We start from the raw sequence: 12,404 nt of genomic DNA on the forward strand, positions 1-12,404 counted from the left end.
GCCCCTTTGATGAGAAACAATCCCAAATGCAAGTACAGACTCTGTTTAGCAAAAAAAAAAAAAAATTCTCTCTCGTGCTTGTGTTGGCTGCACTGAAACACTCGCCTGACTGGAGGTGTGGGAGCCATGACCGTGACCACCTGAGCAGGGCTCTGTGGAGTTGGTGGTAGCAGGGATGCTGGACAGTAGGGGGTTCTGGGCTTCAGCAACAACTCCTCCACACTGCCCACAGAAACCTCCAAGCGCCGCCCGATAGTAAACGAGGAGAAGTGTAGCAACAGCAACTCTGTACAGCGGCCCAGGTTCCTTCGGTCACAAAGTTAATTCACTCTCTCATTACCCAACAAACTTTAGAAGTGTCATCTCTTTCAAATCTGACATAACTTCTTGGCAATGCACTTTGTATACTTCGCTTTTTTTTTAAACAATCTTTATTTAGTTTTCATAGTTATCAATACAAGACAATCTCCTCAATAGTATTGGAAAAAAACAACCCAAAAGACAAAAGATATAAACAAACAAAAACAAAGCCTGTGTGAGATTGTATTAGTAAATGTTACTGACATCTGATTAATCATGTCTTCTCTTATATGTCAACCATTTCCCACATCTTTATATAAACATCTTTCATTTTCAACTTACAGTGGCGCTTGAAAGTTTGTGAACACTTTAGAATTTTCTATATTTCTGCATAAATATGACCTAAAACATCATTAGATTTTCACACAAGGCCTAAAAGTAGATAAAGAGAACCCAGTTAAACAAATGAGATAAAAATATTCTACTTGGTCATTTATTTATTGAGAAAAATGATCCAATATTACATATCTGTGAGTGGCAAAAGTATGTGAACCTCTAGGATTAGCAGTTCATTTGAAGGTGAAATTCGAGTCAGGTGTTTTCAATCAATGGGATGACGATCAAGTGTGAGTGGGCACCCTGTTTTATTTAAAGAACAGGGATCTATCAAAGTCTGATCTTCACAACACATGTTTGTGGAAGTGTATCATGGCACGAACAAAAAAGAGATTTCTGAGGACCTCAGAAAAAGCGTTGTTGCTACTCATCAGGCTGGAAAAGGTTACAAAACCATCTCTAAAGAGTTTGGACTCCACCAATCCAGTCAGACAGATTGTGGACAAATGGAGGAAATTCAAGACCATTGTTACCCTCCCAGGAGTGGTTGACCAACAAATATCACTCCAAGAGCAAGGCGTGTAATAGTTGGCAAGGTCACAAAGGACCGCACGGTAACTTCTAAGCAACTGAAGGCCTCTCTCACATTAGCCAATGTTCATGAGTCCACCATCAGGAGAACACTGAACAACAATGGTGTGCATGGCAGGGTTGCAAGGAGAAAGCCACTGCTCTCCAAAAAGAACATTGCTGCTCATCTGGTTTGCTAAAGATCACATGGACAAGCCAGAAGGCTATTAGAAAAAATGTTTTGTGGATGGATGAGACCAAACTAGAACTTTTTGGTTTAAATGAGAAGCATTATGTTTGGAGAAAGGAAAACACTGCATTCCAGCATAAGAACCTTATCCCATCTGTGAAACATGGTGGTGGGAGTATCATGGTTTGGGCCTGTTTTGTTGCATCTGGGCCAGGGCGGCTTCCCATCATTGATGGAACAATGAATTCTGAATTATACCAGCAAATTCTAAAGGAAAATGTCAGGACATCTGTCCATGAACTGAATCTCAAGAAAAGGTGGGTCATGTAGCAAGACAATGACCCTAAGCACACAAGTCATTCTACCAAAAATGGTTAAAGAAGAATAAAGGTAATGTTTTGGAATGGCCAAGTCAAAGTCCTGACCTTAATTCAATGGAAATGTTGTGGAAGGACCTGAAGCGAGCAGTTCATGTGAGGAAACCCACCAACATCCCAGAGTTGAAGCTGTTCTGTATGGAGGAATGGGCTAAAATTCCTCCAAGCCGGTGTGCAGGACTGATCAACAGTTACCGCAAATGTGTAGTTGCAATTATTGCTGTACAAGGGGGTCACACCAGATATTGAAAGCAAAGGTTCACATACTTTTGCCACTCACAGATATGTAATATTGGATCATTTTCCTCAATAAATAAATGACCAAGTATAATATTTTTGTCTCATTTGTTTAACTGGGTTCTCTATCTACTTTTAGGCCTTGTGTGAAAATCTAATGATGTTTTGGGTCATATTTATGCAGAAATATAGAAAATTCTAAAGGGTTCACAAACTTTCAAGCACCACTGTATATGTGAGATGCTCCATCACCAATATATCATCTATGATCGTCATCCACTATTTGTAACTTGGAGTGTCAGACTTAAGCCAATTCTTAGTAATACTCTTCTTCCCAGCCACCAAAAGAATCCTGACCAAATAAAGGTCACTTTCATGCACCGTGCCCTCCAAATGACCCAGGTACAAAACAAGACAGGATTTAGGTATCATATATCCCAAAACATCACAGTTATACTTCGCTTTTTAAAGTAAGTGCATACAAATAACATGTAGTACCATTATCATAAAAGTACTGGTTTCCATTTGTGCGATAAACATACATCAATCCCCCCCCCCTCAAAAAACGGGAAGGGGGATAAAAAGATGGATATCTAAAATTCATTGTTGGACATAAGTGCAGTGAAACTTATAAATTGTAATGATTTGTTTATGCTTTTGAAATTAAATGAAGACTACATGGTAATAAACTCGTTAAATAGATTTGTCAATCATATATCAAGACATTTCTCTACTATTAGGTGTGTTCTTAATATTTACTGCGTGGTAACGGGCTTACTAGTTGAAAAGTCATTGGACAAAACAGGGTAACACTTTCAGTCAGAATTTGTCATTTTCCCCCCAAAAAAACATTGTGTAAATAGTAACATCCTGTACCAATTCATGGTGAGGCCTAGTACTTTTTCTTCTCAATTTCATCATTACCAGTTCCCACCCATCAACTAATTCCGTACCACATGACAGTCACCAACCAGGAAGGATGCAAATTAACATAATGCTTCCTCTGAGAAACATACAGCTCTGCCACTGCATCTCCCCCCCCACTACTGCTATAAGTCATCTAAAGGCAGCTAACTGCTCTTCCTTCAATCTCCCGAAACAGGGTGAATGCTTTTCTGTTGCACCACTCAGGATCCTACGCGTAGTTTGACCATTTTAATACAAACGCATTTCTCACATCTCTCGCCGCTTTATCCTGTCCTACAGGGTCGCAGGCAAGCTGGAGCCTATCCCAGCTGACTACGGGCGAAAGGCGGGGTACACCCTGGACAAGTCGCCAGGTCATCACAGGGCTGACACATAGACACAGACAACCATTCACACTCACATTCACACCTACGCTCAATTTAGAGTCACCAGTTAACCTAACCTGCATGTCTTTGGACTGTGGGGGAAACCGGAGCACCCGGAGGAAACCCACGCGGACACGGGGAGAACATGCAAACTCCGTACAGAAAGGCCCTCGCCGGCCACGGGGCTCGAACCTTCTCGCTGTGAGGCGACAGCGCTAACCACTACACCACCGTGCCGCCCAAACGCACTTATGAGATTAATAATTTAGACCAATAAAGGAAAGCAGTTAGCAACAGTTTCTCACGCAAATGGACATTTCATTTGTCTTTCATAGAAGTTTAAAGGAAATAAATTATATGTCCACATTTAAGATTTTTTTTTTTTTATTATGCACGAGACATCTAATCAAGCTCATTAAATTTAGAGATAGTTGGTACACCACATTTCATCAGATCATATAAAATTTCTTTCAGTTCACTGCATTCTGCATTTTACAGCCAAGTTTGGGTTTATGGCAATATCCTCATTGTATAGTGGGTTACAAGCTTTAAAGTGCATATCCTGGACCAATTTATTTATTTAAATATGAAAGTATGTCCCTGTACACACTCATCCAGAAGGGTCATTTTTCACAAGACCATCTGTCTACAGCAGAAAAAAATAAACACGTCTGGAAAAATCCCAAGGGAGTCTGGAGCCAGATTCGTGACGTCACGTGCAGCTCCGCCAGCAGGCTGAGAGATCCTGCATGGATTCAGTGCACAGCCTGTCGAGACCAAGTTTAGCAGCTAGCGATTTTGCACTGAAATATGGAATTGTTGCCTGAGTTTCTAAACCCATGGATTCATGCATCAATGCTCATCTATCTATTGTTACATAAACCACCAGGTCATTTTCTCAAACAAACCAGCGCTGACGTAGGATTCAGAAGGAAGCGTCCCGCACGTGACGTTATGAAAATCAATGTTTGTTGGGATAATTCAAATGCCAAGTTTTTTCAGAGGCGGTTGAATTTGCCTCAAATGGCTTGATTTCAACTGAATTTTTCTGGTATTGCGCAAGGTAAAAAAATTGCACAAAATGTGACAGATATTTGACCAAAGTTTAATATGGGATAGGCTCCAGCTTGCCTGCGACCCTGTAGAACAGGATAAAGCGGCTAGAGATAATGAGATGAGAATTACATTGATCTTGCTCCTGAATTTACCCATGATATGCACTTGAAGCACATCAACTCCATCTGGAGATGCCCTTACATAAGCTTACACGCAGCTTCAGAATTATTGGCACCCTTGGTATAAATTATCAAAAAATACATTAACAAAACCATGTCACAATTCATAGCACCCACTGTCTTTCTTTTCATATCAAAGCCATTTTGAGTGTTGCTAAAAAGGTCTATTTTGTCTCATTACACCACAGAACCCAGATCCAGTGACATATAGAGAACTCCAGGTGCTTACATTTGTAGTTAAATGAAAGAAAGGATTTCTCATTGAATCATTCACTTACTTAGCCTCGCAGCCTACAGTGATGGACAGCTCCTCTCCTGGTAATACGTTCAGATTTCTTTCTATGGACCGCAGACGTGGTGTCTCCTCAGCATTCTTCTCTCCATCATCTGCAACCCCTTCATCAATATCTACCTCAATGCCATGTTCATACCTTTCCTCATCTTCCTCCACAGATACAGAAGAAAGATTGGGTAGCACATAGAGGCTATGCCCTGCTAGAAGGCCCCTGCCTGGAGCCTGGATGAAGGGCATGCAGGGGCTGGCTGCGACGGTTTGTTGAAGCTTGGGTTTTGATAGAATGTCGGTGTTTGCATAACATGGTGTAGGTCCAAACGAAAACTGCTCCTCAGAGTCCCAGCCAGCAAATTCACAGCGCTTCAATTTGTGGGTCTCTGAACCAGTATTGCTGAATAGGAAACCAAGGAAGACTTTATTATATAAAAACGAGGGCCATTAGCTATAACGTGTAATAAATCCTGTTACATACACATCTTCATAATTCTGTTATACTTCAATCTGAAAACTAAGTAAAAGCAACAATACAGACCGAAATAGTTGATCACTAGTTGCATTCCATATGCACTTTATATTTCATATATTATATTTCTTTTTATTTTGGTAAGCATAGTTTGGTCAGGCAGTTGCAAAATAAGAATTTCATTACCCAATAATAAACCGCTGTGTCTGTTATTGTGTATATGACAAATAAACATCTTGAACTGGTGTTTACATTAGAACGTATCAGCGGATCATCAGATTAACGCCAATAGACGATTCGCGTGCACACAGCAACGCCAATACACGGATACGCTCGGCTCCGCAGGCATCCTGCGCTCCAAATCACTCCGCCCTGAACAGCGAGTGCCCTCTGGAGGGTGCGCACTCCGGCCCTGCGCAGCTCACAGAGCGCGCGAGTGAAGCGCATGAGCAGTGATTCGGGACAAATAGCAGGAAGTGAAAGTCCGCGCCGTTTTTCAGCAGTCGCGTCACATGACCAACATGGCATGACCAACGCCAGCGAATCAGGAAGGTGGATGTCACAGTGACGTTGTCCAATGACGACGTCAGCTAGAGCTCAGCACAGCGTATCCTCATTCCTCAATGTTTACACAGCACCGGATCAGATACGTACCGTAATGGATTGAATACGTGGGCCCTGGCGGATTCAAGTTGTTCCGCCTGTGGAGTCGTTTCCCGGCGTTTTAATGTGAACGGACAGTGCATCCGCGACGAAAACGAGACGGATACGGTCTAACGTAAACACCACCTAACTGCGCCAGGCAGAATGCGTCTCATTAACTCACTGAAGAAAGATGGGCAGCTCTTTACTCTCCCCCAGCAACAAAGATCCAAACTGTGTTTCCTCACTGACCACCAGTCCTCCCTTATTTTCCAGCAGTGTCTGAAGTTCAACCTCTGGCAACATTGTCACTGATCCATTCACACTGTACAGGGTTATAAAAGCAAGAAATTATCTGTATGAATCAAGGAATACGTGGACAAATTAAAGAACAATGGATGAACGCATGAAAGGCAGTCACTTACCTGTGTTTCTTAATGGGAGCCATACAGAGTGCTCTCCAGCAATACAACGACTGATTGCTCTCCACCACCACAACGCTCACTACATCTCCTTGTGTGGGTTTGTATCCAGCAGGCAACAGCAGAGAATCCAAACTGAAAAACACACTGTCTCCCACAACCCCACTACTGCCAAACACACATGAGACACACACCTGACAGACAGAAGGAACACAATATTAGTTTACACAAATATCAAAAATATAAATATACAAAAAACTGACAAACTAAAAGAAGGGAGGAAGACAGAAATAAAGACAAATGAGGAGCAGGAACATTAGCTCTGTGTGCATGTGTGTGGACTTGACTTGGTCCATGCGCTGATATCGTAGCGGGGCAACAGTTCGAGCCTGACTGGTCCACTCTGTAGGGCTAACAAAGTATTCTGCCTGCACCCAGTCCCCTTTCATAGGCTCGAACCCTAAAACAAGGACACACAAACACTTCAATAAACTGACATCACATCAAATCTAACATGTATGACCTCATATCTGACACCATTATTAAAAATAATACAGCATTGTTCATGAAAAAAATAAGTTCACTTTTGACCTTCACAAAGTGCTGATCGGGGAAAATGTGTCGTCTGATTTATAAATCCACCATCTTTATCACATGATGTGACTGTTCCAATCAGAGACCGGAGCTTATTGGCATCTGTTTCGAGCGAGGCCCTGCCTCCATCCCATGCATCCGTTTGCCTCTCCACCTAAAGAAAGCATTTCACAGACATATTCTATTATATTAGTACATGACCATGGCTAGTACTTCCAAAAACTCCAAAACCCACCCATGACACTTATACAATATGCATAATCCCCACCTCAGTATAAATGAGCAATACTTAAAGCTAGGTTTTGAGCCAGTAATGCATGTTGTGTCATTCAAAGTTACAAATGTGGAATTGATAGGCACCTTGCTCCATATCATATGGTTAATTAATAAAAAAGAAAATTCGTTAAAATGTACAAGATGTATGGCACCAACCCGTAGTGCCTTCCACCCCCCATGGGCTCCGTCTCGAACAGCCACAGTATTTACAACGTCACCCACGTGCAGAGGCACTCCTCCCAGCACCTCTCCAGCAGTGAAGTACACAGAATGGTCAATCAGCCCATAATCCTGACATAGCTGAGTCACGACACTGCCTTGCATTTGCCGTATCTCTTCCGTACCTAAATATACAATAAATAAATACATTTAGAAAATGGAGGGGAGGGGGGCAGCAAAGCCTAGCAGATAGACCTTAAAAGAAAGAAAAACATAACTGGCCCTTCATGAATATTATATCAGGACTATTTTGGGAATACGGATGTGAACACTTCTGTGAAAACTTGAATCCACAGTTTCTTAGCTCACGCAAATGCCATAATTCAAGATCTAAACTGCTGACCAAGCTACTCTTGATAAAGCATCAGCGTGTCAAGATCACAATAAACAATATGCTTTGAAACCATTCCAAAACCCAACTATCACGATTAGATCAAAAGGTGCAGGCTATCTGTTGGTACCCCATATAGTGAAGGCTACATCAGGGGGCAGTGCATTTTCTTACAAAGCTCCAAGTAGGGTTCGGGACTCAGACAGTGTCTCAGTGTTTAAGTCTAGACTGAAAACATATCCTTTTATTCAAGCCTTTTTTTAAATAGCTTTTTATTAGGTAAAGGAGAAGATCTGGAGGGTCCTCAGGCACAGAATGTTTTGGTCAAATGGGAAGTATGGATTCTGTCACCCCACCACTTTCACTCAAGTTTGTTGATGGTGGAGTGGCTGCTTTATGTCCCAGGGCTCCCTCAAGTCTGTGGTACCTTCAGGGTCTCACTTATGGGCCCAATCCCAATTCTAATTTCTACCCCTACCCCTCCGCCTTCCCCTCCGCCTTCCCCTTGGCCCTTCCCCTTGAAACTGAGCTACAAGGGATAGGGCTTGAAATTCAACCCTTACGTATTGGGATAGCCCTTCAACGATCGCATACGTCATCGCGTACCTCCGTCAGCGTTTACGTTAGCAAAACGCGACGCGTCATTGGCTGCGACCAGCCGCTACAGTCAGAGCCAGAGGCAGAAATCTCTGCTGGCAGGGTGTGATTTGTTAACTAACACCACTGAATGGGATATCTTTGGCGCTTCGTGCACCACATCCGACAGAATGAGGTGTCAGAACACTCATGTAAACAATAAAAGCGAGAATAACAGAACAAAACATACGCAGTAAAGCAACCGAAAACAATACTCACTCCCAAAGCTTTTTAGCAGCAGCTTGGATTTCAGAAATCGCTGCTCATTCTCAGCTCGAAAGCGAATCAAGCGGCGTGTTTCCTCTGGATAACAACTTAAAACACGTAAATAATGGAGAAAATACATTTATGACAATCTTTCGCCGCGGGAACCGCCATCTTTCTGAAATCCGCATGAAATCTCGCTGAAATCCGCATGGCATTGTGGGAAATCACTCAAACCCCTTCGTTCGGAGTCTGCTCCAGGAAAATCTCCGTTTGGAGGGGTACAGAAGCCCTACGCCTTCCCCTCCCCCTCCGCGTTAACTGGGATTGGGATGCCCCTACCCCTTCACGTGAACGCGCAAAATGGAGGGGAAGGGCTAAGGGGTTGGTCCAAGGGGTGAAATGGGATTCGGCCTTAGTTATGCTGTCAGAGTTAGTTTTACAGGAACCCCTGCTTGCACTCAGCACAAAATGCATACTGTTCTTAACCATTAGGGGACACCAGGCATACCCAACAACCTGCCCCGTCTCATCTCTCTGTCAAGTTACATGTCGATCCTGAGACACCGGTGATGCTGACGACTTCTGCTCTTCAGACCTGCCTGATCCATCCTGATGCCCTACATCTGACTGGAGTCTCATCACAGTGCTCCTGTGGAGGACGGCCCCATACGGACAGTCAAAAGTTGCACTTGCGAGATGGCTCTGGACACTTACGGTTTTGCTATGATGGCTGAGGACTACAGGTGCCATGATAACCAAGACTGCAGTGGTCATGAACAGTTTTGCACTCAAGCCTCCATCAATAAATGGTTGATAACTTCAACAAAACAGACTTCATAATAAAACTATAAGGAATTTCCTGGTTAAACAGTTGTACTTTGGGCACAGTTATAGAAGCAAGTTATTTAGAATCACGCTATCACCCAGATGAGGATGGGTTCCCTTTAGACTCTGGTTCCTCTCAAGGTTTCTTCCTCGTGTTGTCTGAGGGAGTTTTTCCCCTTGCCACCGTCGCCACAGGCTTGCTCATCAGGGATAAAATTTATTCAGGATAAAATTAGCTCATGGTTAAAGTCTTTAATTTTCTGCAAAGTCAAGTCAAATTTATTTGCTTATCATTTGCAGAGTATGTCAAGATATACATGCACATTAAAATGCTTATGGTGAGGCTCAGATAAAACTACACATAGTATAAAGATGGCTTTACAATCTTATTTTGGAGTCACAGGTAAAAATCACACACTGTAAAAAGAGTTCTTGGGTCATTAGTTGAGATCAGAGGTCTTACACATATTGCAGTGTGCTCACCAGAAACTGATTGAGCATCATTTCGACCAAACAGGTGTGGTTTTAAGGGGTGGCAAAAGGTGGCAGTTGCCACTGTAAAAATGTGTCTTGCCACCCCAGTTGCCCCCCTATTTTAAAAAGAATTATTTATTAAAACACATTTTTGAAATTCAATTATCTATCTACAGAGATACTAAGCCCTCATCTCATCTCTACCTACCGTTATTTACGTCATTTCACACCCCACCCCCGGAATTTTGAAATAGTTTCACCCAGAGAGAGACGTTCTGTTAGCATTACTAGCAGGTCAGCCTAGCTCGCGTTTTCGCCTGTGTGCTGTTCAGTTTAGTGATATGCTTAATTTGTTTCTTTTTAGTTTTACGGAAATACAGATGCATTCATCCTCGATAAGTTTGAAGTCTTCAGTAAAGATCCACAATCTAAACCGTTCGCTATCTGTCTATTTATTGATACATCGCTAGGGCAGAATAGTTCCATTCGTTGCTTGGGAATATACTTTCAGAAAAGATGGTTTAGATGCAGGGGTGAAAGTAAGCCGGTCCTGGCCGGTCCAGCGTTCCACTAAAAGATTTGCCCATACCGGAAAGAAAAATATACCGTCTCGGGGGGGGGGATGCATAACACACCTGCTAACGTCAATTTACCAAAAGCAACACGTTTTCCTCAATATACATTGCAAATAACTTGTTCTGACCTGTCTCTGAATTAGGTCTGAAGTGAATTCCTTCCATGTTTCACTCGACAGACAACGTGCGAGATAGTGTGCCTAGCCCACTGCTTTAACTATCTTGCGCCAACATGCACAGCTGGTATCCAAAGTGTTTTAGTAGGCAGACATTTGTTGCAAAGTCTCCCAAATAAAAACACACACAGAAACATATGTTGATGTTTCAATATTCTATTGTGTGCAGTGTTTCGCTGGACAAACAACGAGTGAGCTACAGCGCGCGTACGGCGTAACCAGATCTTGTGCTATAATGTGCGCAGCTGGTAATCAAAGTAACTTTCACTTTTCTGTTCTGTTACACTGTTCTGTGTCCAATGTCCAAAATCAAAAGTTTAGTTTTCAACTGTTCAGCTAAAAAAAAAAATTATTAAAACGATTGTGTTGTTGAAATTATGTGTTTGCAATTTATTTATAATCAAAAACTGATACAGGTGGATGAAAGAGTGATAGTGTGATAAAGTACTATACTAGTACTACTGAGTGATAAGAAGTCCTAGTGAATGCTTGATAAGTAGACAATAATAAATAATTAGGTGTATTTTTCGGCGCGCACACTGACTCAAAATAATATACCAGCAAGAAATAAAAGTTACTTTCACCCGTTTAGATGGTTGAATCAGTTTTCCTTGACGGTACAATAGCTCAATACATATTTGACAAGACGACTTGATTGTGAGTCTTTGAGCGCAAGTAAAAATGATTTCTACGATTTGCATAAACTGCCGCATCGACAACCTATGCCCCCCCTCCTGGACCCTATGCCCCTCCTTTGCCACCCTAAGGAAAAATCTCTGGAGCCGCCACTGCGACCAAAGACAACCAGCAACAAAGTTCTGCCAGTGTGATAATGTTTTAAATAAAATCTCAGACAGTGCTACAACACTTGTATAAAAGCCACCAATAGAATGGGATAAGCTTATACGATACCAATGGGATAGCTACAAATATGGTAGTGGCAATGGCAAAAGCTTTAAAACTCACTTTAAAGAATGCTTATGCAGCCCAATTTGCTGCACACGCCCAGAACGACTGATGAAGTAAGTTTGAGGATCTTCATCATTTATGCCAACATGAACATTATCATGTAGAGTTCAGCCAAGATTTTATTGGGATTCTCATATACAATACAACAAGCAATCTTAAAAAAAAAAAAAAAGTTCCATTTACATGAAAGCAGTCAGATAAATGTGTGGCTATATGTCCCAAGCATACAACTGGAGAAGAGTTTCTGACATTACATTAATGGCATTTCGCAGACACTCTCAGGGCCTCTGCATGCTCTTGCGACAAGGCTTTCGCAGATAGCTTTTCGCAGACAGTTGTAATTTATCGTTGAGCGGGGAGTAATAGGCGTGCGCGATGTTATTCACCGCCACAACACAAGGGGGCGCGAAGTCGCTAGGAGTAGTTGGTGGGTGTGGTTAGTGGAGTGTTTATCCTCCGGTTACTTATAATGACTAGAACTGGAGTCGTATAGATGTACGTACTTCCTCGATCAACCGCTCTTCGTGCTGCTCCATCTTCGCTCGTGTTTTTAAAAATGGCGGTAGTGAAAACAAACCAAACTGGGAAAGTAGGGAAGCGGAAGTGCGTGTACAGTGGATGTAGAGTGGACCTGGAGTGGAGCAATCAGAGCCCTCTTGTCTGCGAGGCTTCTGCGGGGGTCACAATTTTGGGGAGGTGCGTGCAGAGCGTCTGCGAAGGTGGGGGGGCTACGCAGACGCCATCTGCGAGGACTGCGTTGTCA

General features: G+C 42.5%; 1 protein-coding gene across 2 annotated transcripts in view; it reads right to left on the minus strand.

Moving 5' to 3' along the window:
- Window positions 1-12,404, minus strand: part of mov10l1 (Mov10 like RNA helicase 1) — a 67,419-nt gene that overhangs the window by 18,727 nt on the left and 36,288 nt on the right. For both annotated transcript variants that reach the window (XM_060908818.1, XM_060908810.1), the window contains exons 3-9: window positions 7,386-7,573; window positions 6,951-7,107; window positions 6,707-6,819; window positions 6,363-6,553; window positions 6,122-6,262; window positions 4,816-5,223; window positions 106-306 (exon numbers count right to left, since the gene is read on the minus strand). In XM_060908818.1, the coding sequence (XP_060764801.1) occupies window positions 106-306; window positions 4,816-5,223; window positions 6,122-6,262; window positions 6,363-6,553; window positions 6,707-6,819; window positions 6,951-7,107; window positions 7,386-7,573 (1,399 nt within the window). The remainder of the gene's footprint in view (window positions 1-105; window positions 307-4,815; window positions 5,224-6,121; window positions 6,263-6,362; window positions 6,554-6,706; window positions 6,820-6,950; window positions 7,108-7,385; window positions 7,574-12,404) is intronic.

Source organism: Neoarius graeffei, chromosome 2, assembly GCF_027579695.1.
Source record: "Neoarius graeffei isolate fNeoGra1 chromosome 2, fNeoGra1.pri, whole genome shotgun sequence".
In the NCBI taxonomy this organism is placed as follows: domain Eukaryota; kingdom Metazoa; phylum Chordata; class Actinopteri; order Siluriformes; family Ariidae; genus Neoarius; species Neoarius graeffei.